This window comes from Drosophila takahashii, chromosome 2L (genome assembly GCF_030179915.1).
Source record: "Drosophila takahashii strain IR98-3 E-12201 chromosome 2L, DtakHiC1v2, whole genome shotgun sequence".
Taxonomy (NCBI): Eukaryota; Metazoa; Arthropoda; class Insecta; order Diptera; family Drosophilidae; genus Drosophila; species Drosophila takahashii.
This window is the reverse complement of record NC_091678.1, coordinates 7,929,447-7,957,183: the sequence shown is the minus strand read 5'-3', so window position 1 is coordinate 7,957,183 and position 27,737 is coordinate 7,929,447. Positions and strand designations below refer to the sequence as shown.

General features: G+C 42.4%; 3 protein-coding genes across 4 annotated transcripts in view; 1 reads left to right on the top strand and 2 right to left on the bottom strand.

The window, feature by feature from the left end:
* Nucleotides 1-27,737, bottom strand: part of LOC108063192 (uncharacterized) — a 119,271-nt gene that overhangs the window by 24,939 nt on the left and 66,595 nt on the right. For both annotated transcript variants that reach the window (XM_070211473.1, XM_044395064.2), the window contains exons 7-9: nt 15,962-16,189; nt 15,037-15,176; nt 1,107-1,212 (exon numbers count right to left, since the gene is read on the bottom strand). In XM_070211473.1, the coding sequence (XP_070067574.1) occupies nt 1,107-1,212; nt 15,037-15,176; nt 15,962-16,189 (474 nt within the window). The remainder of the gene's footprint in view (nt 1-1,106; nt 1,213-15,036; nt 15,177-15,961; nt 16,190-27,737) is intronic.
* Nucleotides 6,185-7,214, bottom strand: LOC108063188 (heat shock protein 27). Its single transcript, XM_017150191.3, has one exon. The coding sequence runs from the start codon at nt 7,212-7,214 to the stop codon at nt 6,546-6,548; it is 669 nt and encodes a 222-aa protein (XP_017005680.2). The 3' UTR covers nt 6,185-6,545.
* LOC108063187 (uncharacterized) overlaps nt 19,196-27,737 on the top strand; it is a 31,375-nt gene continuing 22,833 nt past the window's right edge. Inside the window, exons 1-6 of the mRNA XM_017150190.3 lie at nt 19,196-19,283; nt 21,914-22,287; nt 23,154-23,326; nt 24,750-24,815; nt 25,795-25,935; nt 26,058-26,187. Of these exons, the coding sequence (XP_017005679.2) occupies nt 19,220-19,283; nt 21,914-22,287; nt 23,154-23,326; nt 24,750-24,815; nt 25,795-25,935; nt 26,058-26,187 (948 nt within the window). The 5' untranslated portion in view covers nt 19,196-19,219. The remainder of the gene's footprint in view (nt 19,284-21,913; nt 22,288-23,153; nt 23,327-24,749; nt 24,816-25,794; nt 25,936-26,057; nt 26,188-27,737) is intronic.

The following is a 27,737-nucleotide window of genomic DNA, read 5'->3' as shown; positions in this document are numbered from 1 at the left end:
TTGGGGCAGGCCATGTGGAGAAGAAGGGCAGTTTTGGGTCTAATGGTGCGGAACAATTTAAAACTCTTATTTAGTGCGGGGCTTAAAATCATCTTTTGGGCAGCCGTAAATTCATCGCCGGGAACCGCAGTCAAAAGAATGCTTAATACCATAGATTAAAATTTAATTGGCCCCTGAGAAAGACCATTCAAGTGCAATGGATGCCGATGTAGAATCCGATGGCCACATTCCACTCCTTTTCCTTCTCTCCCCTCCAGCCGGTCTACCATATTTTAATTAGTCTAATTAAAAGCTACGTTATAGCGAAAATGAAGAACAGAGCCGTGAACAGAACGCAGCAAAGCCAAATGTAATTATGTGGCCTTCTGCGGGGTTTTTCAGTTTTCCCAGACAGATCCGAATAGCTCTGCTATGCTGCGCCGCTATGATATGGCAATTAGACTGATTAGTCAGCTGAAAATATTATGGGGCGTCTGCCGGGGCCTGAAAGCGCCCGGGGAACCGGAATCATTAGAAAAACCAAGAGGCCCAAGTGGAATTACCAGATCATCAGCTTAGATTAACATGGAAATTTTAAACGCTTTGATGCGGACGTGATGGCTGGAATCCATGTTGGCCTAATTTAATATGAAATGAAAATTATAAAAGTGTGAAGGAACAGATAACTCAAAAAAAAATAGAAAAGGTATCTTAAGAGATATTTATCTATTAGGAATTTATATTGAAAGTATTACGAAATGTTTAAAATTTAAAGAAAATAAAATGTAGAATATTATTTTGTGGTAGAATAAATATACTATAGGTACTAATCAATTACATTTCCTAACAAGTATCTAACCACTTATTAAAATATAGAATATTGATCTTACAAAAATATTAATCTATTAGGAATTAATATTGAAGGTATTACAAAATGTTTAAAATTTAAAGAAAACAAAATATATTCCTGTTGAATATTATTTTGTGGTAGAATAAATATTTAAATAAATATACTAAGGTACTAATTAATTACATTTCCTAACAAAGAATCTAAGAGGTTCCTTCCAAGCTAAAATTCATTTTTTTTGAGATATACATTTTCCAATATCTCCAAGATACCAACTCACCTTACAGCTGTAGACGCCCTCGTCTATCCGAATTGCCTTGGTCACGCCCAGAATGGCGGTGTAGACATCTTTGCTTTCGGGCGGCAGGACCGTGGTCCAGATTTCCCTGAAAGGTAGAGATGAAAGCGTTAGTTAGTCATGCTAATTAGCACTCCACTTTCGGTTTCAGCGAGTACTTGAAACAGATTCGCACAGTGCCAGTCATGCATTAATTCTCACGCCCCGGGCATCCAAATGCCGAATGCCGAATGCCATGTGCCATATACCGTGTGGCATGTGTATTGTATGCTGTATTCCACGGAGAATCAGCGAACCTGTGAGCCAAGTGAACTGGATCATATGCAGCCAGCCCGCTAATTGACACACTAATAGCAGCTCACTTATCACTTTCCCCCTAAAAACCCACAGCCATAACAAATAACCCATCGTATTCCGGGCGAAAGAAATCATAGCTAATGGGGAAACAATCGCGGATGCTGCGGTTCGAAGTCAATTAGCGGGAGCATGTTTCATTTTCAAATGTTTTTCGAAATGCCCTGGATGCGGCGGCGGCGAAATTGTTAATAGTTTTTGGTTTCGTGGATAAATGGGTCGCTTCACGGCAGCCAGACATACAGATGTACGATTCTGTTTTCGATTTATGGGGCTCATCGGCTGGGGTCTCTGGGGATGAGTCGGGAATCAATCATGGTAGTCACGTGAAAGTACGCTCACATTCTCGACTGAAAATATAAACTCGCATCCAATTATCTACAGAAGAAGCCAAGAATCGCAGCTTCGCGTGTGTCTGTGACAAACGATGTGGAATCCGGTAATTGCGAATTTAAATTCCGCTCGTCAGCAGCTTGAGGAAAAGTTCTCGAGAAGCGCTGTCGGAAATGCATGCTAAGCCTATTAGAAGGAGGCAGGGTGCCTCATAATCCTCCGGATTTCGGAGGGGAGGATGGGGATGTGCACCTGCCCATAGAAGTGCACTAAGTAAAGCAAACCGAAAGCCGAAAACCAAAACCTACCAGCTGGCAACAACTTAAGTGCTGTTTGAGGTTTTCGTGGCCAACAAACATCTGCAGTTTTCCCTTTCCTGCCTTTTCCCGCTTTCTGCTTTTCTTCCGCCAGGTGAGTGCATTTCACTAATAACTTTTACGCATGGATAGCGCTGACGTCACAGCAGGCAGGCAGCAACAGGGCCTCGAAAAAGTGCCCAAAAACCGCATCCTTAACCGCACTCCCACCTCCACTTCCCCACTCCCACAAGCTATTTACAGGTGTAACGTCTAAAAATGCGTTTTCAATGGGAATGGGTTGGGAAATGGGTTTGGAAGCTTGGCTTTTGGGCTTTCGCATGCAAAGCACTTAACCTACAATTTACTAATGGGCCATGGGGCGGAAGAGCTCCTTACCGCCAAACTGCTTCCCTTTTGGGAGTCAAGAACGCACCTTCGAAATCAATTAAATGGCAACGGAAGTAATAACATTGCCAGCAGGAAGTGCGTAACGCTTAAATGCAGCGGCAGCAACAACATTAGCTATGCCCCTAAGCGCCACTAACTGCATCCTGCGTCCTCGCCGATTCGCAAACAAGAACCGCAAAAACAGCAAAGCGTCCGCAGGTCCTCTATGTCCCCGATTACAGCAAATGGGCCCAGGCAGGTTTGACATCGGCTTTGGCTTAATAAAGGACCTGGTCGATCCTGGCTGGTCCTGACTGGTCCTCGATGTCCAGGAAGCCGGCTAAGCCGCAGCAGCTCCACTAATGCCACTGCATTCCCCGCCGAAAGTGCAACTGCAACGGCAGCAACTGCAACTGCAACTGCAGCGACCAAAGGACCAAAGATTAGGCGCCGCACCAACAGGACCTCAGCGATGCGTTCGTGATGTCCAAAGGAGCTGGAGTTGCTTCGCTCTCCCGATTGGCATGTAGCTTTCTAATATCGTTTCGAAACAGCTGAACATTATTCGTTTTGGGTCGTTGGTGGCTGGAGCCCATTCGATTCGCTTCATGGTGTGTGCTCAATTCGATGCCCTCGGAAAAGGGGTATACTAAAGCTTAAGAAGGTCCTTACAAAGCAAGCATATCCAAACGAATTTATCTAAATCTAAAAGAGATTCCTTGTATAATAGCCTCTAAGCTCTAAAGATATCTATTTTTATGACAGACAAATGGTATTCGTTTAAAAGATGAAATCCCTTAAGTGCCTAGTGTTAGAACTTGATGTATTTAAAGAAAACCATATTGAATACTTAGACAATTATAAACTTTTATTGAAGTTTAAAGGCACTTCTGTAGTATCGTTCTTAAACATAGAGCATTATTTAGCAGTTGTGCAACCCTATCAATACAAAACTGCCAGGGTATTTCGAGCTCCGTTCCCCAATGTTCAGAACAGTTCCTTTCTTGTTAATGATGCATTTGCCCCAATGCGACTTGCCTCACGTAACCATCTCCGGCAACTGCATTTGCCCCCGTGGCAGAAACGTTTCGTTCCGTTCCGTGGCTGCGGTTGCAAAATGCATTTGCCAGTCCGCAATCCCCGCTGAAATCCCCATCTGGATTCCCATCCTCTTCCCGGAATTGCAAATGGCCCGCAAAATGCCTTTGCGTAGGCGTGCGTGTCTGTGTGCATGTCCTGTAAATACAACTGCAGTTTGCAGGACGCGGAGGATGCAGGATGCAGGATGCGAGTTCATGACGAGGGAATCCCAATCGCAATCCCCGTCTGCGCTTCATTTGAGCTCCTGTGCTTTGGCTGCTGGTCAAACAACTCATAACAACTCATTGGCTGTAAAGTTCAATGGAGCAATTACCTCTTACACTGGTGGCGGAGTCTTACGATGTCAGCAAACTGTGTTGGACACGCTCCAAAATCACAGCTTTTCCAGCCAGTGATGCTCGCTTTTTGCAGACTAATCTTTGATTTTTGAGCGAAATATTAACTAAGAGGTATGTTTATGGAGGATTTTTGCTAGTACAGATTGCCAGTTGAACATATAACATTTTTTACTATTTATTATAGATATACGTAAACCCTTTCTAAGCTCAAGAAGTATGTGTAATCCCTGATAATACGTATACGTAATATAAATTATTAAGTATTAATAATAAACTCTCAATTAAAGTTAATATAGTTTTTAAAATATTTATTGTCGGCTAGAATCACTTCCTAAATTATCGGCAATTAAAATATGTAATATAAGTTATTAAGTGTTAATAATAAATTACCAATTAAAGTAAATAGAGCTTTACAAATATTTCTAGTCGGTTAGCATCACTTCCTAAAGTATCTTCAATTAAGAATCTCGGCAGGAAAAGCGCTGTTGGACTTTCTCCCCCTGGAGACCACCAACTTTTGAGCTCTGATGTCACATCAATTTGCGTAATTAGGTGTCGCGGCCTTCACATAAGTTGGCGACTCCCCGGGGATGTTTGATTACCATGCGATTGAAAAGTTAGCTGAAAAACATTCAATCGGCCCCACAATGGATTAAAGGCCATACAAAATTGGTTGTGATCCAAATGCCGCAATCCACATACCGCATATGCGATTTCTGCTGAGCTGTGTGGCCAGCGGATCATAAAACATAAAACAACAATGGGAATGGCCGAGGGCGATGTTCGATGTTTTTCTACGGCTTGGAACCGGAAGAGGTGCATATGGACTTTTTATGGATCCAGCCATCTAGCCATTCAGCCTACGGCCGAGTTCTTTAAACACGAACAAATATACGCACTCTCGCATTCATATGGTTGGCTTTTTTTCCACATACATATAAAGTACGATTCCATCCGAGTGTTTTATGAGTTCATAAAATTGGTGTGTAGGTGTTTATTATCGTTGTGTTATTTTGGTTTGTCCCCTCTCGTCGGCTCGTCCGAAAAGCAGGGGAAATTGAAATTGTGAAGTTACTTTTCTGCTGAATATTTTATCGCCCGCCTCGGCCATACTCGTAAATATGAATATCCCCGCGGCCCGGCAGTCGGTCGTCCAATATCTTAAAGCTGCAGGCATCATTCCCGCAACCGTAACTTGATTAGAAATAAGGGAGTCCGTCCGGTCCGGAGATCTGACGACAGGATCCTAAGTCCTGCGTCCCTCGTCCTTCCCCCCATTCAAGGGCCATATAAAAACTTTATTAAACGCAACTACGCATAAAAACAAAACGATGACAAAGTACGCGACCTCGTTGTTCGCCTGTCCCATCGTTCGGTGGCAATTTTTTCCGCTTTTCTCGCTTTTCCAGGCTGCGGCCTGCAACAATTCACTTCAAGATGTAGCAAATTTCATTACAATCGTAACAAGAAAACGTGTCTCAACGGCTAAATTGCAAGGGACGAAAACCAAATCAAAAACGGAACTTGGGCCCACGATTTTGGGGAAGGCCGAAGGCCTGATTGGGCTTCTCTATATCGTAGGTCACATGACCCTTCTTTTTTGGGCTAAAATGTGTTGCAACTTAGGGGAAATACAGATAAAGAGCCGACGTCTCTTTGACCTACTTTAATATTTACTTTAAGTTCTAGAGAAAAATTCCTTATAATTTTAATTACAGATGACTTTCATATATTTTGTTTCTTTCCATCTCAAGAAATCTCTTTAGAAAAGGATGTACCACCATTTCTTTTTAGTTTCCTTAGGTCGATAAGCAAACTACGTACATATGTCTGTGTTTTTCCTTTATTTTTTGCTGACTAGCTGGGTTTCCTCTTTGTCTTTTTATGGGCCATGTGCCTAAGGGAAACGCCGGAGCGTCAAATGCAGACGAGGAAAATACAAAAAGGTGTTAGTGAATTTTATTCAAATTTGACGCTAATCAAACGCTGCGTGACAGGAAAGTTAAGAGCAGCGAGAAATCCAATTCGCTTGGGATTTGTAGTCGAGCTGGGCTTTTCCCAGAGGCATGATTTATCCTTGATTTGGGATTGTTTGGGCGATTAGCTGGGGAATATTTTGAGTGTGATTGTGTTTTAAATAACAACTCAATGGAATGATTCTTCGTTATCTAAGCATTCGGTTAGATACTTTTATGTGGCCTTTTTAAATTTCAGATAAAACCAAGCAAGGTAAAAAATCTGTAAAATCTTTGTAGTTTCTGATAAAGTCCTTTATTGGCATAAAACAAAAATCACAAGCAGTTGTCAACTCTATAGGGTTATATTGAAGCTATCTTAAGAAAAAACCTAGAACAATGTTGACCTCGCCATATTTGCTCACGTTTCGAACGAAGGTCTACGTGCTAGCTAAGTTGGAACCTACGAACAATCCAAGTAACTCTTGTTTTCGGTTGGAACTCCAAGGTGCAGGTGCCAGGTGACTTTCCTCTCCGCCCCCAAAAAAAATGAATCCATCGACTGCCTCTGACGGCCTAAACGCCCTTGGGCTTCCGCCTCCACTTGGGGATGAGGAAGCGGAATCGTTGCGCAACCGCCAGACGTCGCCGTCTTCATTTGTCCATCGCCGTGCCAGCAGGATTAGCCTCTCCACCATCTCCGCCCTCCCCTGCCCCCTCCGCCCCCTCGATGGCCCTGGGCGCCGTGGGATCCGAGACGCTGCCAAAGTAGTTGCCCGTGGGCTCGATCTCCACCAGGCGCTCCACGTCGTCCAGCTTCGGTGGTGCTGGCACCGTAATCATCAGTATTCCGTCCGCGGAGAAGGTGGCCCTTGCCTGGGTGGCGTCGTAGTGCCGCGGCAGCTTGTAGGATCGGGTGAACTCACGGGTGATGCACAGCTGACCCTTCTCCGCCCGGTCATCCGCCTGCTTGCCCTCCACGCACACCGTGTCGCTATTCCTGGCCTTCACTGTCAGCTCAGAGATCTGGAAGTGATGGACATCGAGGACCACCTTGAAGGTCCCGCGGCCCAGGGAATCCGGTTCGGTGCCCGTCTCTATGACCACGCGGCCTACCAAACAGGAGCCATGGCACCAGGCACTGTCGTCCATCCGCAGATGAAAGTCCCGGGCGCAGACATCGAGGTCGTGGGAGAGGTAGTAGTGCCGCTGGCGGCACTTGGACTCCCCCGTTGACCAGTGACGACGCGGCGGCGGCCAGTGGTGGTGCCCCACGCCATGCTCGTGGTCGTGCTCCCAGTCCCAGTCCCAGTGGATGGGCATCCTCCTCCTCCGATTCCGGTTCGTTGGACACGGAGCAAGCGTGTTGATTTTTGGCTTAGGTGGCCAAAAAAACCGTTGCCCTCCGCCCGGTTCGAGTCTTACAAGCTAACTGAGTGCACGGAGGGTATGGTAATCGGCGGAACTGGAAGTCGGAGCTGCACAACTGTACCTGGCACTACTGCCACTGTTACTGAGCTTAATTTGGATACACCTTGAATGCCGTTTGTAAAGACAGTGGGTTTTCTATAAGTCAGATTGCCAATTAGTGGAAGGTGATGATGGTATTTTTACTAATTTATATAAAATTAAAAAAATAATTTTAAGTGAAGAATGAAGACGAAGATAATAATCTTTAATTTAGTTTTTATACCCTTGTAGAGGGTAGTATAATTTCAGTCAGATGTTTGCAACGCAGTGAAGGAGACGTTTCCGACCACATAAAGTATATATATTCTTGATCAGCACCAATAGCCGAGTCTATCTAGCCATGTCCGTCTGTCCGTCTGTCCGTCTGTCCGTCTGTCCGTCTGTCCGTTTCTATGCGAACTAGTCTCTCAGTTTTAAAGCTATCGCGATAAAACTTTCCCGAAGGTCTTCTTTCTATTGCAGGTAGTACATATGACGGAGCCAGCCGGATCGGACCACTATATCTTAAGGCTCCCAAACAAATATAAGAAAATTCATTGTAACTTTGTAGGAAGTAGGCGTTTTGATTCTTGACTACTTAAAAACAAAATTGAAATAAATCGAAACGCTGAATCTGGAATCCCTGGAACTGCACGGAGTGAGTATTCTTTTATCTACAAGGGTATATAAGCTTCGGCTGGCCGAAGGTAGCTTCCTTTCTTGTTTATTTTTATATTTTATTTTGTTTTTAATATCCTATATTTGATATATTTTTTAAAATTATTTAATTTGTTTATCCCAATTTAATATTCCTTATGATTTTTTTTTCAAATAAATAATAAACCGGAAGATTAATAACATCTACTAAGAACTATTGATTTTGATTTATTTATTTTCTTACTTATATATTTTTTATTTAATTTATTAATTTTAATATAATATTTTGGAGAAATGCATACGATATTACCCTGACTTTAAGATAATATTTAATCATATTTTCATTATTAAATTAGCATATCTTTGCATTCTCCTCAAATCATTCTTTTAAATCGCTATCTCGAGGCTCCACTGTACCGCATTCCTTCAGACCGACACGCGTTGCCCAGAAAGTGGGTCCCAGCCTTGTCCGACAAGCCAAGCTGTTTGATCAATACCCGTCCCAGCAACGCTCCAATCAGCCGCGGAGCTTCCTCCTTTTATTGCACAAGTGGCGCCGAGCAGCCGAAATATTGGATTGGATTGGAGGGAGCGACAGGATGGGAAACAAGGAAAACACTGCACAGCGAGTCGAGTTGAGTTGAGCCAGTTATGAGATAATGCCAAATTTTGAGGGAACGGCGGAGTGGCCATGGGAATGGCGATGGTGTCACTAATTGTGCCATTCAGTGCTGCCATCACTCAGCTTGAAAAACAGGACAGATAAGCCACAAAAAACAGGAAAAAAAAGGACAAAAAATTTAAGAAAAGGACAAAAAAAAGGACAAAAGTAAATGTGCCTACATTTTTCTGTTTTTACCAATGGGTTATATATTTACTTAATATAAATGGATTTTAAATAAAATTTAATTATGTAATGATCTACTGCGCCCGACTCACAACCTTCTTTGTTTGATCATTTTACCATGGTAAATTTTTGTGCGTATACGTAATAATCTAAAATTATTATAATAACACTGTGCAGCATTTTTAGTGCTTTTTAAATTTACCTCGATGGATGCTATATTTTTGGATTCGTTACGCATTCCCAAGTTAAACTGCGTTTTCCAAAAAGTTTCCCGACGCAAGGATTCTTAGCAAAAGGACCTCAAAGTTCGAAAAATGCTGAAATTGGCCAACTTTGCGGAGCTCTCAGAGGCAAATGGATGCATGGTTTGATTCGATGTTAAAGTTTTTTAAAAGATACACCCTTTATCTTTTAAACTTGGGAATTCGTAACGAATCCAAAAATATAGCATTCATCGAGGTTAATTTTTGATGCTGAATAGTGTAATTAATGCATTTCAAGTAACTATATTCGTAATACAAAAAAATTAAATATCTGCGTCAAACCGGAAAAATAGTCGTTCGAATCTGAATTTTTTTTCTGACAATAAAGCAGAGAGTAAAAATTAAGAAATTTTAAAAGTGCTTTCCTCTTTTTTTGCTACAGAAAAAATCGTACTATAAAGAAAATCCATTGACTGCTTTACGTCTCTTTGATAATTTGTAAAAAGAATTATTTTTTAAGTGCCGAACTGTAAGAATGATGGTTAAAAAGGCATTTTAGCATATAAAAACAGGTTTATACACTTTCGACTAGCAAAAATAACACTCAAAACCTTTTTTTTGAAAAAAGGATAGATTTCCGGATAGGGGATGTTTGAAATTTTTTCCGGATAAAGCCGTTAAAAAAAGGACAGATCTGTCCGGAAAGAGGACAAAATGGCAGCACTGGTGCCATTGTCACCCCGCAACGCAGAAGCAGGGAAAAGCCAAGGAATCGAGACGAGGCAGACGAGCATGGCAAACGCATTGTGGCAAATGAAACTAATGAAAATCGTGACCCCCCACAAAGGATATTAAAGCACTGAGGAAAAAAAAACTTGGAAGTGAGAAAAAATACAGAAATTTATATTAAATTAGAAAGAAGTGTAATAAATCAAATAAAGTGAAAAGTATATCCCATTATATTGAAATTTTGATTTAATCCCTTACTTAAAGATATAGAATTTTAATTTTTATATGCTCTATAATATTTTGAAACCTAGGGTTTAGTTTATAAAGATTTTAAAGGAAATAAATCATATAGGGAGTCCCAAAAATACCTGAAATTAAATTGATCCCAATTTATCGAAATTTTTATATAATCCCTTTCTTAATATACTAGTTTTTGGAAGCTTTTTCCCTCAGTGTGACTGCAATGCTATCCAAACAATTGAATACAGGGTCTATCGCTTGTAACTAAAATATGGCAAAAGTAAATAGCCAGATTATTGATTGGCTGGAAATAATGGAAGCTCTGTCGGATTAAGTTTCCTGGGTAATCCTAGGGGAGGAGCAGAAGGATCAAATTCGCACCCTGTATGCGGAGGAGCTGCATTCCATTGTCCTAGAGAGCCAACGACAACAAAGCTGCGTTGCGTTGTCAAGACAGTTGTTGCCTCTTTGTTGCTGCGCTGCCATTTTGTACTACTGTTGCCCCCGGTTGAGCCAATTTGTAAAATATATACGAAATATATTTTACTTATGTCTCGTGCTGGGGTCAGGCAATTTGGCTGCTTGCTGCATGGCTGCTGAAATTGAATTTTTGCTTTGGCTTTTAAGCAAGTTTGACAAATTCTCAGAGCGAGAACCAGAGAACGGCCAAAAGTGACTGCAACAGTTTCGTTGGCCCAAGCCAAAGACTTGTTCTTGGCTCGGAAAGAAGGGAGAAGGGGAATGGGTTTGAAATTGCATTGACAGGCAGTCAAGCCCTTCCACTCCATGGCGCTGAGACAAATATAGATTACGCAAGTGCTTAGGGTTAAGCTAATATTAGCAGGAATTTCGACTTGCTCTTTAAAGGGTCAATTGGTTTGCCATCTACAAATGGCATGCAACTGTGGAATCAGACTTTTACATAACACACAGTTGTAAAAGACGTCAGAGATTACAGATTCTCACAAGCTCCTGTTTATGGAATTAGCAGGAATTTGTTAAACGTTTAAAGTGTGAGCAAAAGTGATTTCTTATGGCAGACTTGGTCTGCAGCTCAGTTGATTTCTGACTTTAAAGGTGCTTACAAGTAAGAAAAGAGTCGTTACTTTAAATTAATTAAAGGACCCTTTGAAAAGTGAAAGCTGAAAGTGAACTAATATCGAATCGAAGATATCTTAATGTGAAGTATTTGCTTAATAGCGGTGTTAGCACTTTAGCAGCCCAGCGACCTTGTCGCCCAATCATCCAATCCTTCGACCCACATTGCAAAGGACACAGGATTAGGGGCGCAATTAATGGCCGAACACTGGTGGCAGCCATAGATTATTTTGCACATGTGCGCACCTCCTTTGAGCCTTCGAATGGAGCTCCAAATGTTAATCAAAGCCCCCGTTTCGGGAGCTTGGGGTTTGTTAGCCGTGCTTGCGGGCTCCTTGGCAGCCAGCTTTGGATGCGTTGGCGCCGTGATTGGAAAATAATTGCATTCATTAAGTGGGCTGAGGTACAGGAATGGGCCTATGTTGCTGCCGATAAACATCTGCTAACTGGGTCAAAATTTGGCGACTGGCAATCCAATAGATTAACGGTCGAACGCCTCTGTTTGTCGGTCTTAAAGGTTTCTTACTCCGTAAGTTAGTAGGATATTGGCTTAAATTACATAATATTCCGATGATAAAGTCCACAGAACAATAAAAGTCACTATACACAGAAAACAAGTGTATTCACAAGTATTAAATAAAAATAAATTTTTATTTACAAGAAAAGCCAAGTATAAAATACAAAAAAAAAAAATTACGAGTTTGGTTTACCCTGCGTATTAGTAATATTGAAAATTCTAAAACAAATATATTTGTTGTTACAACAATTTTATTAGGGTCTTAAGTGGCATTCGCAAATTCAAAATGTTTTGTATTTATGAAAATATTTTTTATACCCTTGCAGAGGGTATTATAATTTTGGTCAGAAGTTTGTAACGCAGTGAAGGAGACGTTTCCGACCCCATAAAGTATATATATTCTTGATCAGGATCAATAGGGGAGTCGATATAGCCATGTCCGTCTGTCCGTCTGTCCGTCTGTCCGTCTGTCCGTCTGTCCGTCTGACCGTCTGTCCGTCTGTCCGTCTGTTTCAATACCGTTTGCGAGCTCAGTTTAAAAGCTAGCGCCTTGAAACTTTCACAGTCGTCCTAAAACATGTGTACGCAGATCAAGTTTGAAAGCCGACCCGATCGGACGTCTATATCCTATAGCTCCCATAGGAACAATCGGATATAGCTTTCACAAAATGAAGATATTTCGCTCAGTGTAAAAGCTTTTGACATGAATCTTATTCTTTTACGCATACCTTGATCAGGGTAAAAGCGCGTGCCAATCGGACGTCTATATCTTATAGCTCCCATAGGAACAATAGGGTGAAATCGGTCAAAATTTGACGTTTTTCAGGATATTTCGCGCAAAATATAAGCTATTCCCATGAAACTTTCCAAATCGTATTTTTTTGTGCGTACCTTGATCAGGGTAAAAGCGCGTAAAAGCAATAGGGTGAAATCGGTCAAAATTTGACGTTTTTCAGGATATTTCGCGCAAAATATAAGCTATTCCCATGAAACTTTCCAAATCGTATTTTTTTGTGCGTACCTTGATCAGGGTAAAAGCGCGTGCCGATCGGACGTCTATATCATATAGCTCCCATAGGAACAATAGGGTGAAAAATATAAAATTTATATTTTTTTCAATTATAGAATATTTTGCTGTTTATTAATTCAATTTGCTATTTTAGTCAAGTTTTCATTAGTGAAATCTGCAAGGGTATTAAAACTTTGGCTTGCCGAAGTTAGCTTCCGTCCTCGTTTTTTTGTTGAAATTCTCTCTTTAGTTTACACAAGGCATATGCAAACTATCCAAGCTAAGTAATTGCTTACAAATAGTCATCGTGCAAACTAATCAGGAAAGGGATAGTATTGGCCATGTTCCGATAATAAATTACATTTCCCCAAGTGAACAGCTCCCTGCGGTGAAATCAAGCATTAAAAATTCACTTACTTCCGGTTATTTTAGTACGCAAAAGTAAAGTCATCGTACGGATTTAATGTGTAGTCGTTTGTATAATGCAAAGTTGGTAAATGTCCAAATGAATGACTTCACTCACTTCACTTTAGTTAAAATATTTACTAATACTTGCCCCTGCGTTTGGGGGAAACACATGTTTGCGGCTTTGTACGGCAGTCATTTTTTACACATCAATGCGTCTAAGTGGGCCACGCCACACAAAATGGTTGGGGAAAGTCGGGGGAAGGGTAGGGAAGGACCACGTGGAGGTCCTGCAGCAAACACGGATACGGATATGTACACTGTGTACATGTGGGGGATCCGTACAAATATGCATAAAAGTAATCATAAGTCCGGGCCACCACCGGATGGGGCTGGCGGAATGGCCATGAAAGGGTCCGAATTGTTCTACCAGTTGGCAGTTGGAAAACGCATAGTTGGCTTCACAGGATAACAAAAACTCCGAGAATAGATTTGGCTATCGATTTGCGGGGCGGAGCCCTAGCCCTTCATTTATTTATTTGAAAGGTAATATACGGATGAGCAATCCCCTATTCGAACACCGAATAAAAATAGAACACCTCGTTTTCGGTTTGATAGTTATCTGCTGATTGAGTAACCAGTAATAAATGCTGTGGCTAAACAAACTACAGTATTGATTTAATATAATCAAATATGAATGAGAAATGGCATAGAATTTTATGTTTATTTGCTTCATAATATTTAGAAAACTAGAATTTAATTTATAGCGATTTTAAAGGCAATAAATCATATTTAAGATTCATTTTAATTTAATTAAATATGAATTGTAAATTGAATAACTGACGTTTTTTGTTTTATTTTTTTTTGAATTAAATTTATAGAGATTCTGTTGGTAAAAAGTATTTAAATTTAAATGGAAGGCTTCATAAGCACAATTTAAATAACAACAATGGGGAACATTTTAGATAGTTTGTAGCAAAAAGGCCTTTCAACATTCGTGGCTGATAAAAACAACTTTGGCAACGTTTCGTGACATGTCGTCGCCAAAAAGTCTTTTGAGTCGGAACACTGAGAGCATGCCTGCCAGCGCTTAAATTTTTGTTAATGAATTGCGAATTCTATCGGCATCTGCACCGCACTGCAAACCCAAACCCGCCCATTCGACATGCCGTTTTCCCCCCATTTAACCAACCAAGGACCTCCGTTCTCCGCTCATTTCCCATTCACGCAACACATTTAAAGTTTGAGCTTTGTGGTGCGGCTACAAGGCGAATTGTCAAGGCAACATGGGTGCATAGTGGGTGGTGTTGCTCATGGAAGGGCTGGGCTAAGCTCCTCATAACCCCTGCCCAGTCGCCCAAGTAACAGCCCCTCGTTAGTTACGGCCATATGCTTTTTATGTAATACACCATACACCCCGTCAGCCAAGTGGATCTGAAAGGATCTGGATTCCTAAAGGGGGAGGTTGATATGGGGGTATGGGAATGGGGATGGCAATGAGAATGCCATTCGTATATGTTGGCCACACATGTGTTCCGGCTGGCCCGCACTGTTGGATTTATGATCAATCATTCGGCTAGGCTCACTGCGGTTAGCTTTCGGCCCGGTCGAGAAATCAGACTCTGGCTTAGAGTCTGGTTCCCCCACTATCCATCGTCCTTCCTCCTCCTCCTTCTCGCCTGACAAATCTTTATCTTTGCCCTGACTTATTTATCCTTTTTGGCCGTTTCATTTTTATTCAGCCAGGCATTTTTATGTCATGTTTATTGATGTGTAAAAGTCATAAAGTCAAATTGAACACTTGTGCTGCGCGACGAGTCTCGTCTTCTGACTTTCCGAGTGTGACATTGGCCCACAGATTTTTCCTACTTTCATTTTATACCATTTTATTAAAACTTCAGATTCCGTTTGGGGTTACTGCGAGGTTTATGGATTTTCGAGCTGGTTGCGGGAGATAACCAGATGGTACTCCTACTGGATAGTTTACTCACCTCGTCGCCCGGGTGGCGTTCACCACAGCCCCGTCCTTGAACCACTGGAACTGCATCCGCGAAGAGCCCTGGGCGGTGCAGGAAATGATGAACTCGCTGGCCTCGCGGACTCCTGATTGCGGTTGATTGACGGTCAGCTCCTGCAAAGGGATACAATGTCATGCTAATTAGGCAACCAGTGCTGGGTTTTGGTTTCAAGATGGAATGGGTTGGGGATGCAATCCCCAGTTCCTGTCCGTCAAACTTCGGGTTTGGGGTTTTGGGGCCTCTGAGGTTTCGGCGGCTTGTTCGTCATGTTAATGCCACTTAATTGCAGGCCGCCTGATGAGGCCAATTGTTCGTTTGGGCGAACAGGCCGCAATTAATAAATAATTATTTTCGCTGTTGGTCCGAGTGTCAAGTGCCACACTGTTGACATATTTATGTGCATATTTATTAACACGGCACTTTGCTACATTGGCTATTACCGTTCTTTTTGCTTTTATTATTTTTATTTTTGCTTATTTTTATTGGCCCGCCTTTCGCCAAGCACGTGCCGCAATAGTTAATAAATTATTGTTTAATATGTATCGGAAGTGGAGGGAGTGTAATGCGCAGGCCAGTATATTTATTACGCTTTTAATAGCCGTGATGGCCTTCTCGGATGCGGAATTAATGAAAATACCATTCGGCACAGAAATCAATGATGGAATGCCTCCAATTGATGGATGTGCCCAGAGTGCAAAGTGAAAAGCTGGCTGGGACGAATTTAAAATTTATTTGTGCGAGAAATTCAGGCTAACCGGAGGAATTCAATAGATAACTTGGATAAAAATGTGTTGCCTTTCAGCCAATCAAATATCTTGCATAGAATTCAGTTGGCAGCAAAATTGCAAAAAGAGATGGATTAATGCTTTCACTTCTAGTAATACAAAGTAATACATACCAGCAAGCTCAGCGGTGGGTTCTCATCGAAGTGATGGAAATTGGCCACCAGGGTGAAGTTGCCTATCCTGCCCCTCTCCACCATCCTGGTGATGGCATCCCGGATGCGCTGCGAGTCTCCTTTGACGCCGAAGAAGTGAAAGGTGATGTCCAGACGATCCGTGGAGTTCGATATGAGTTCCAGATCGCTTATCTTGGTGATGTTGAAGTTTCGCAAAACACGGCCCAGCTGAAAGGAGGAAAGGAAAAAAGAGAAACTCTTTAACACGCTTCTGGGATTACATAGATATATGCATTAAAGGGAATCCTTTATGCTTTTGCCCCAGCTAAGCTGCGTCGCCACTTTTTCATAATTCCAAATTAATGATAATATATTCCTGCAAATAGCACCACTGGGCATTGGGCCCGCATCGGAATACAGCCAAAGCTAAGAGATAGATACCAAGTTTGGGCAGGAAAAAAGGTTCACCTGGAGTTCCCTCTTTAAGCTGTTCACCTTTTCGGCTGCTTTGTCCTTATCGCCTTGGCTTTAAGCTGCGGGCCAAGCTCCTCTTCTCTTTTCCCCGCTCAAATTGGCCATAAAAGGAATTTTTCCGGACTTGGCTGCACCACGGTGTGTCATAATGCCCGGCTGCAGGACTCAACTTGAGGCTTATCCTTGTTTAAATGATTATGCATTATGCTAAAGCCGGTCGGTGGTCGGTTGGTCCACCCCAGTCCACCCTAATGCGGTGGTTAGTTTTGTTGTCTAAAAGTTTTACCAACTTTTTCTGTGTTTGCCCCGCTTTTTGTTGCATGCTCAAATATTCATGCTATTGGATCATATCTCTTTCATCCCACAAGGGTTTTTTCTTGGGGAGAACAAAAGCCATAAGGTTCTTAAATTTCTTCTTTAATGCGTTGATGAAGTGGTTCCTAAGTTCACACTACCTTTTAAATTATTTAAGCGAAATATCTCGCCAAGGTTCGCCATTTTCTGCAACTACCCGACATAACCAATTAGCGCTTTTAATTAAGATGGCATTAGACCCGCACAATAGTTGGGGAAAGTTGGGGGAAAGTCGGGGGCGTTTTCCCCTGAGAATGTGGCAAACCGTGAAATCAAAGCTGACAGGGAAAGTCTCTTCTGGTCACTATGGTTTGTGGGCGGCAAAAACTTATTGGAAGTAATTATGGGCCCCGCGCCTTTTAAAAACCTTGGACCACTTCAATTGGCTTTTTGATGGCTCGGTGGGTTTTTTGGTTTTCTCTTTTTTTCCCCTTTTTTCCCCTGCAGTTTGTAATTATTTTTGCCGAATGCCAAACTAGTGCAATTCTCGTGCCCTAATTAGTGGGTCGGCATCAGGTACTCATACAAATTACTGGCAGGCTCCATTGTTGGGGGCACACAAACACTCGGATCGACAATGCCGAAATGCCAGAATGCCAACCGAGTAAAATCCTTCCAGAGAAGTGGAAAGTAAAGCTGGAGTCTCCGGCTTTGCACTCTTCTCAAGTGGTCGCGGCGGAAAACTTCACCCGAGTTGTGCAAATATATAGTTACGGAATTAATCAGAAAAGTGCGCACAAAAACGAAGGCAGCAAGCAAGAAAATAAATATTTTCGGTTAATATAAAAGAATTTACCCCCCCAACCACGATTTTCCCTTCCTTTCTTTTTTTTGCTTGCGCTCCTTGCTTTTTAATAAATATGCCGCAAAATGAAAGATGGCAAGTGGCAAGTAAGAAAAAAATAAAAGTGCAACTGTGAACGTGCTGCAAAGTGGCTTCGGTTGTTTGGCTTGAAAGTTCCTAAGAGGCTTGTGGAGACCGGGTGAATGGGTCCGACCAAAAACCGGAACAGGACAGCGTAGGGATTGGGCTCTAGGCCCCGATTCTGTCCCCTCATTCCATGGAGTTTTAATGTGGAGTTTGGGTAGGCCGTTTGTTTGGGACTGCTGTGAAAAGTTTTTAAGTAAAGTGTTGCAAACAAAAAAAACCAACAGTTTGTGGGAAAGTTTCCCATCCCAAAACCCTAGCCCGGAAAATGTCAACTGGGCCCAGAACTGGCTGCTCATAAGGTGTATTCAAATATTGATTTACTTGAGAACCTTTTTATTGTTGACTCCTCTTCGCCCAGGCAATGTGCACTCGAAAAATTCTAGTTAAACAGAAAATAATTGGGAAGTGTGCCAGATTGAAACGAATTTATGAGTTGTAATAAATTAAAAATGATTTAACTGCTAGTTCTTAGCAATACGGTTTGGTCAAAAAATATTATAATGGTAATTATTATTTAATTTATCTATGTTGATATTTATGGGATTACGAAACATTACAATGGTCTTTGATCGATAGCCTTGTTTTTTCTGGTATTAATTATCTTAAAACTTAAGGTTATTTTTTCCTCTGCTTTAATTTAAGGCAATGTGCCAAGAGGAACAATATCCTGCGAAGCCAGGAGCATCCTTGTTGCCCTGCTCTTGAGTAAATCTCGAGCAGCGAAATGCATTTTCTCGTGCCTCGAGAACCGCAGTGATTCCAATGGAGAGTAAAAATCGCAGCTCCATTAAATCTCGGCTCCTTATTCGCTTTCACTTACACGTTCTCGGGCAGATCCACAGGCAGTAATATCCCGGCCTTGTCTGCTCCTCTGTTTAATCGCACTCGCATCGTTCTCATCCCCAACTCGGTGCTAATGGCATTTTAATTTCGAGTAGTCGGAACACTGGGTGTGCAAATATCCTCGCAGGCATTCGCTCTTTTGCAAGCATTCTACCTTTTATTGATACAGGAGAATTACGAAAGAGTTGGCTTGCACTTTGATTAAGAAATTGTTGCGATAATCGGCCAGCCATCAGCAAGCCAGAACTTCTAAAAGTACCTGGACTTCTGGCAGCGGGAAAAACACAAACGCAAACTACTTATAGCAGCTATAAGCAGCAACCTTCGGAGCCCATTAACGGCGGCAAGTTGGAAGCTCTGGCTCTAAAAACTTAGGCACGAGGGGCGAAAATGAAACCGGACAGAGATGCTAATGCAGTGACTGGGTATAAAAGTCTGGATAATGGGGGGGGCTGGAGCCTGGGTTGTTATGCAAAAGACGGCTCTCTGTTTTGGATGCACTCACGGGAGGAGTTTGTTGCATACACATCCAAGTCTCAAGTTCTTCGCTCAATTTAGGCTGCCAACTCTTTGGGCCAGCTGAATTTGAATTAATGTCTTCCAGTTTCGTGCTCATTCATATCCATTTTGCAGACCCATCCTGGAACGCTGACAGGATGCCGGGCGTGGTCTTCCTAATCGTTGTGCCAACGGCGAATTTTGAACGTGAGCTGATTTACGGTAAGTTCAGAACTGAAAAGGTAGAAGGGCCACGAGTGAGCGGCAAATTGAATAAGCGCCCGTGCCTAATTAAATACAAAGTTGCAATTTGGTTAACACGAAACTGTAGCATTTATCTAGGCGTCGGCAACCACATAATCTGGCACACTCCCCACCTCCCATACAAACGTATACGTATATGGAACACACACCCTCATACCTGTTTGCATTGGGCTTAGGCGCGTAATTACGTTGTTTAGTGGCGTTATTAATTATTTTATGACATCGTAAAAGTGTTCTCCGGGCCTAAGAGCTCGCCATAAATGTTGCATGAACCCCGACGGACAGAACAGAACCAGAAGAGAACCCCATCCCGAAACTGAACACCGAAACACACGTGGGAGTTGATTTTTGTTTCGCATTTTCGGAGCGCCTAACCCACCGTTTGCGGAAAATTCGGGAAACTTTTCCAAGATAATTTTACAAGCGGATGCCGAGCGTACGTAGCACATTTCGCAGCCCCAAAAATTTAATATTAAAATTTAATTAGCCACGATGAGATTGGTCGGCGGAATGTGTAGCGAATAGGTTGGTTTGGGTGAATAGAGGAGTTTTAGTGGGCGGCAGGAGAACAAAATAAGCCACTGGATCTTGCGGCAAACGCAAAATGGCCGAGAAGCAGAGACCTTGAGAATTTAAGACGCCACCGTATTAATTGCATAAACTCAACTTTCACCACTAGCCTGTATAGCCTATAGAGCAACCATTTATCACAATCAACGGCGATAAAACAGCCCACAATAAAAACCCATAAAACAATATAATTTATGAAATAAACGGCATCAGGGAAATATGGCATCTTGTGCAATACGGCGACAAAAACAGGCATGTAGGAGTCGTTTTCAGCGAGAAGCATTAATCAAATATTTATTTAAATACAAAACATGGCGATGGCAAAAGCCATCAAAGGAATCATCATTAATTTAGTTTGTCACCATGGCATCGCCCGGTCTGATAATGACAATGGAGCCGAAACCGAGCTGATGAGCAGAGTGCTCGGCCGGGCCTTCAAGTGGGGCGTGAACGAAGTTGCTTCGGGTCGGGGAAAAAATAAATCACCTTGATACCCTCGAATGGAGGTATTCTCAAGTCGGTAGAGTCTTTCAAAGGACTGGCCAACCATCAATACTAAAGATATTATAAATGCCTTTAAAAGCTTCTTAAAAATATTACTTATAATCATAGAAAGGCAACCAAAATAAAACGCAAATTCTTTAGAAACTTTTTTCTAAAAACTTAGAATTAGCTCACATTTGTCATTAATTGTGATTAAATATAAAATTATAAATATCATAGAAAGTACAGCAAGACAAATCAAATATAACGCGAATTCTTCAGAGAATTTAAATTTGAAAATTCATAGTTAAGTGCATTTGTATTAAAAGGAAAATGGATTAACTTCGAACCAAAATATAAAAACCAAAAACGAATTAGATCCCAGGGTATTCCAACCATCATACACACAATTTTAGGCATTTTTAATGCGGGCTGACTGAAGTAGGCAAGAAATATTGGCCTTGGCAACAGCTTAAAGAGTGCAAAATACTTAAGCAAACAAAAAGACTTAAGAAGAAGAGAAAACAAAAAAATTGACATGCACTTCGGGTGAAAAGCTGAAGAGCCGGGCTCATAGGTGTCAGACATAAATCACGGATCCCTCAATTCCATGGCGACCTGAAACGGAGATGTTCAATGGCGGCCACCGAGACGGAATTAAATAGGCAAACGAGGCAGGGCCGTTGGTCAGGTGGGGTGGCGAATTTGCTGACTTTCGGGAACTTTTGCCACTACGAAAAACTATGCGAAACAAACTCAGGCAAACACTTACATACCAACACAGAGAAGCGAAAGAGAAGGGTCCTGGTCCCAAAGTCCTGGGACCTGGCTTCTGGCCTAAGCGCATTTAAGCCTTATTTTGGCATTTGTCAATGTGGCGGGATTTATATTACATTTCGATGTCTGTCTGGCCCCCGCTTGTTGGCATAATAAATTGTGATCCTTTGTGTGGTTTTTATGTAGACTTTGATTTGATTTTTCGCCTGCCGCCCTATTTATTTATTTAGCGCAAGTGGAGCTTAGTGTGTACATTTTTTATTGGGCCTTAAATTCGATCCCCGAGCATAAGTTATCCCCACATAATTGCATAACAACAGCCATTATTTGTTAACTGTACTCGGACATTTAATTAGCGTAATTTGCAGCAAAAATGAGCTTAGCGGTCGAAAGGGTGCATTCAAACACACCGGGGAGTGGGTCAAAACCAAATATTTGTTAAACGCTTAACTGGATACCAAAATATCACGGCAATTTACGCTAATTGCAATATAAATAGTGCGATTGCCGTGAATTAACTAATCAGAGGGTCGAATTAAGCCAGCGTTTCAAAACAATGGCATACTTAGCGAGTGAGCAGGGGTGAATTTAATTTAGCAACTCTGAGTATCTACGGATACTAATCACCTGAAAGTGACCTCCTACCATCGCCATTTCCCCACTCAACTCCCCCATCTCCATGGGAGTCTCCAGCTTAATGGCAAATCAGCTTACGTTTATGTACACGGCCATATCACCTTTTCATTAACCCATACCAGGCACTTCAAATAATGCCCTGGTGGAGACGTCCGCCCAGCAAGGACACCACCTCGTCCACGCACATGGACATCCTGTGGTCGCTGCAGCTGCCAATGGAGGTGGCAACAATAATCTGAACATCAATCTTCCGGAGAATAACAACGCAATACTACGACTCGAAGTTGAATTACGTGACAAGAATGTGCCCAAGTATCGTCGTGGAGTGGGCGGTGGGCGTGGCGGAGGCCCAGGCATCGGAGGTGGTGGCGGTGGGCCCAAGCGAACGGCAGGAGCAGGCCAAGGAGCCGGAGGAGCTGGAGGAGCAGGGCCAGCTGACACCTCCACGGTCGGTGCTCCGCTGGACAGACGTAATTTAGTGGTGCCGCTCGAAAAGGTAAGTCGTCGAACGGTCAGTTAAGAGTTAGGAGCACGAGAATCAGAACCAGAAGCAGAACCAGAAGGCGAGGGTCCGTTCAAGTGGGCAGAGCTTTATGCCTCCCCAAGCACTTAAAGTTGATTTTCGTGTGCGTTGTGCACGAGGACATGGGTTCGATGCCAGCTTTCAGTGTGATTTATACACGGCGGCAAAATAAGGCTCAAATATTTCAGGTCAATTAAAGGGATAAAGGCTGAGGCTTATGGAAATATCTTTGAAAAGCATTAGAAGTTCAAATAAAAATAAACTAGCTAAAGCAAAAAAATTTAATTTAATTAAAAAAAATTTTTTTTGTTGAAATTTTGTTGGTTTTAAAACAAAGCCTTAAGCTGAAATGTTGTTTCAAAATATTCCAAGCTATAGATAAACCAAAAATATTATTTATCGGTCAAGCAATATTTCGTTGGGAAGCCTAGTTTTTTTCAATGTCCCCCTGCGATTGCGGTAGCGATTGGCGTTGCGACAACGATTGTTGCCCCGTTTGTTAGGATGCACTTAACGGGCAAGAGAACGTGACTCGAGCTGCGTTGCGTAAAAGGCTACCCAAATTGTATCTTGCGGGAGATTATACTGATGAATGAGGTGGCTTAGCTGGAGGGGTTGTGGATGGTAGCGAAGATTGATGGATGCACCACTTGGCCAGCCAAGGTCGGGACAAATCGTAGGTCCTACTCCGGCAACCTATTATAATCACACTCGGTTTGAACCGATTCCAATTAAATGCAAAGGCCATAAGCCATAAGCCGTGAGCCGTAAGCCGGCGAAAATGCCACCCTAAGCTGTTGCTCCTCCTCATCTGGTTTTTGTTCTCGTTTTCTGCCCAGGTACTTGAGGAGCTGCTTGTCAAGCTGGAAATTGAGCACGTTACTTGGACGACCAGCAAGAAGGGATACTTCCATCACGTCGTTTTTCCGCTGCAGGCGGGCGCCGCCTGCGAGACCACCCTGCACTGCCTCACGGAACTGGGCATTGGCACCAAATTGAATTCCAGTGTCAGGTAAGTTGAGACATTCGAGGGAAAGACGGGGAAAACAGAACGCCAGACGTGTCAGGAAAGTCAAGGAGTCCAGCAACAGCTGGTCGGTCGGTTGGACTTATCCGGTGGAGTCCCGGGGTTTCAATAAAAATGCAATAAAAATGCAGAGCGATGAGATGACTCCTGGCTGACCGGAGGGATCGGTTGCCAAGGTACTAAGGTGGCGAATTTTGATTGCTTGTAGGCGGAAATCGTCGATTATCCTGGGCAACAGCTGGTCCAGACCACTCCATTCCGAATTCCGTTTCCAAAAGCGCTTGTAAATGCAATTTTACAGCCACTACAATATCCAATTAAAATCCATTGGTAAAAAAAGTAAACATCTAAGCTAAGTTCATTTATAATCTGCCTTCGAGGGAAATTTCGCAGTAATTAAATTCAACAAAATACAATGGAGCCGAACAATGCAGTCGAGTAAGTAGGGCTACAGGTGAATTAAAGATGAACAGTCAAAAGAGCAGAAACAACAGCAAAAGTAGCTGAAATGGAGTGGACTGGCAGCAGGGAGGACAGCAAGTAGGTGTGATAATCATTTAATGGCATTAAGCAGGGGGATTAAAATGCAGTCGAAGGTGTGACCCGATGAAAGGAGCACCGAGCTCCCTCCTCGGGAGATGCCAGAGGTCGAAGGGCCAAAGGGCAAAGGGCAGATGTTTTCCTGCCCTCGAGGAGCTGAGTAGCCAGACAAAGTACGACTTAAGCTGATTAATATGCGCAGAAATTCAATTAAGAAAAGGAGCTGCAAGAATGCATCTTGCGTTGATTGAGTGCCACTCGTGTAATCTATAATTCATGCCCAGCCCATCTCAAGATCTCGATGTCAGCAGTCAGCCGGCATGTTCCATGCTGCACTGCACCCTTTGACATTTCCACGAAATACGCATGACTTGGTATACAGATATGCGCTTGCATATATCAATTTCACAAGTATCTACACCGTACTAAATAAGTGAATACTTGAATATTTTATTTGAAAATAAATTAATGATTTCAAAATGATTAAAATTTTCCCAAATATTGCTCTAACATTCTAGGTATCTTATATTCTTTTTTAAAAAGACTTACTGAACAAAGTAATTAATGTCGAAAAAATTAAGTACAATTTCCAGATTATTAGTCAAAATACTTCGAATAAAATACAAAACAATAAATGAATAAAATCAAAATTATCACAATTATAATATTCTCTAATCAATTCTGATAGGTCACACAAAAGATCACCAGCCGAAAATTAAAAAAATAAAATGTTGAGATATCTTATTTATTTTTTTATTATAATAAAAGCTCAATAAATTGTTGGAATTCCAAATTTATCAAGTAGGATAAGATGATGTTAAATTACCATTTCTAATACGTTTTTTCTCTCCCTGTATTTTCCCTGCAGCGTGCTGCCGTGCAGCGTTAGTTATGATGCCATCACAGATGCGGCCAACATGCGAGATGACTACAGGTGAGTCGGCTACATAGATATGCTGGGATAGTGGGTGCGTGTGCCCGGGTATTGTGTTCCGGTCGCATTGTATTCCGCTGGCTTTGTGCGGACCCGTAAGCGGAGAAGTACCTTTTGTCAGGATTCCACAGCTGTCGCTTTGTTAAAAACTAATTTCTGGTCTCCTCTGCTACGTGTCAAAGGCGTCAGTCATTTCATTAGCTTTCACTTTCAGTCACTCTGGCACTCTCACTATTTTTTCACTTTCCCAGTCCGCTGGGCTGTGGAAAACGTGACATTTGGCCCCTCGCTATTTGGCCTTTTTCCCTTTACGAGCTCTGTCTGCCAAGGGGAGGCCTACGGGGTCCTTGTGCCTTGGCCCAGGCCCAAGTTTATTACATCCTTGGGCCAGACTTACGAGCTACTTGTGATTGTCGGGGAATTCAGTAGTCTTTTCGGGGGGAGAAAGTTGGGTGGGAAAGTGAAAATGGCAAAATTTGCATAGTGAAGATGGGGTTATCCGATCCCCGACCCAGGGGTTAAATGCATCCAGTGTGTGCGCACAATTTATGTGGCTGCTCCCAGCCAAAATGGCAAAGCCAGTAAGACGGTAAATATACACCCGATGACTTCTTGGCAAGCAATTGTCACAGGGCCGAAACACCTATGTGCATACCTGATGAGCTTGTAATTGAGGTTGGCTTGTGGTTTGTTTCTGGGGGTGATGTGGTGCTCAAGGTTGAGTAATTAGGACCGCACTCTAATCAGCACCAGACTTGCGACAGAAAGAAGAAAATTCTAAATCTAAATAGCAGGTATGCTGTTGCTTTAATTGGTAATTTAATTGAATTACTCCTTGCATAACCACAAATAAAGAGAAACAAATTTTCAATAAAAGTAGACCAACTGCATACAGCTGGTAGCCATTTGTAGAGCTCTTCCATTTTATGGAGGTGTTTACTTACTAACCCCCTGTGTTTCGTTTCCCCACCAAAAACAGCGAGGAAGCCGAGGATGCCTCGAAATGGAACAGTTTTGTGGAATCAATTAAATCGAAATTAACAGTCAAACAGGTGGTGGACGGAGTTCGCGCCGGAGGATCCCTGTCCTTCGACTATTTGCTGCTAATTGTTACTGCCGAGTGAGTTTCGAATTAAGGGAGTTTACAGATGTGATTCCGGTGGATTTGGAGTTCACCTACCAGCTGCTGGGTCAGTACTAAAAATAAGCACTAAAGGGTTCTTGTATCCTTGTATCCCTCAGCTCGCTGGCGGCCCTCGGTCTGGTGGAGAATAATGCCCCGAATATAGTGGCTGCCATGTTAGTTTCGCCGCTTATGGGTCCCGTAATGTCGATAACATTCGGCGCAATTATCTCCGACAAAGAACTAATGGTAAGTGCAGCTTTCCCTTATGGTTGTGGCTTTTTCTGCGCTTTCTCTATGTAACGTATGTGCGTCTGTGGGAGCAACAAATTGTGTGGCTCTCTGTGAAAAGCCATTCAAAAAAGCAAACAAAAAAAACTGCAGTGAAAAATGGAATAGTGAAAATAGTTGTCAGAATGTTGGGAGGGGGATGGAAAATCCATTTCACAGCGCGTTAAATGAAATCGTCAACATTCGTGCCCCGCGCGACTCTTCGACTGGTTCTATTCGGTACTTTTGAGTGATTTATGAGCAAATGACATTTGGAAAATAATAAAAATTGCACTGAAAATTGCCATGCCAGTTCGTCCGTCCGTTTCATCCGAATCCGTCCTTTATTCCAGCTGTCAAAATTCGCATAGAGCGCAGACGAGAAATATGAGAGATGTTCTATTTTTGGGTTATTCCAGTCAAATGCATAGCGACGTAGCGCTTGATGTTTTGCAAATTTGCATCGCTTTTGTGGTAAATGGCAAAGTTGCTGAATTGTTTATCGACAGTGTTGGCTTGAAGGGGGGAGCAGCCGTAGCCCTATGAAATATTTAAATGTTTTCGCCAAAAATTGGATGGTCTGTTTTTGTGGGCTTATTCAAATCGATATAAATAAATACCTGGCAAATTCTTTTAGAGGCCTGATGAATGGCAAATCCAACGAATCAACGGTAATAAAAAGGAAAACCCATTTGCTAGTGGTTCCTTTGTGCCACCGTTGAAGCCTGAAAACTATTTATTACCGAACAACTGGGATTTCACTCAAAGGAGCCCAAGATTAAAACCGCAATAATTTTCTCCCCCTGCCAGCCAGACTGAAAACTGAGCTAAGCTACTTAGAATTAAAGGACGCGGCACTTGGGACCGCATTCAGCGGCAGGCCAATAAAACTAAACTTTTGCTGCAGTCAGACGGCAGGTGCTCTCGGAAGTGTCATAATTGTCACCGCCAGGTGGAGCCAGCCTCGTTCCCCGCGATAAGAAGGCCGGTGTCTATAGTTTTGCTGGAAGCTGGATCAAAGGCGGTGGTTTGCACTTCAGCAAACCCACAGACAGGGCTTAGTGTGCAGGCAGAGTGCCATCCTATCGTCCTATATACACCATATATATACACAACTTGTACATGAAAAGCCACAACAAATAAACAAAAAATAAAGCAGAGTGCAATAAAAATAAGGTAAATATAATCGTCTGCTGCCATTTCTAATGAAGAGACGACGGTTCCCTGGTCCTGTTCTGTTCTGTTTTTCGCCCCAGAGGCAACTTGTTGTCTGCTGACACAATTTCCACCACACTCGGGCCCACAAAACTCACAGGATACTGGGATACTGGATCCTGGATTCCAGGTGTCTTGCCGGCTGGCTGTTGACACCTGCGTCGTGTACTTCAATTAAATTTTAATTGAAATGAATATATTCGTGTGCGAACACATGCCGGTGTGTGCATCTTTTTTGTCGCCTCGCCTTCCCTTTTGTGAAGTGGCTCCAGCTGCGTCATCATAATCTTTGATAAAGCCGTGGAGCATTTGCC

Bases quoted from the DNA above. Each gene is read 5' to 3' on its own strand.
- LOC108063188 (XM_017150191.3), bottom strand. From the start codon at position 7,214: ATGCCCATCCACTGGGACTGGGACTGGGAGCACGACCACGAGCATGGC.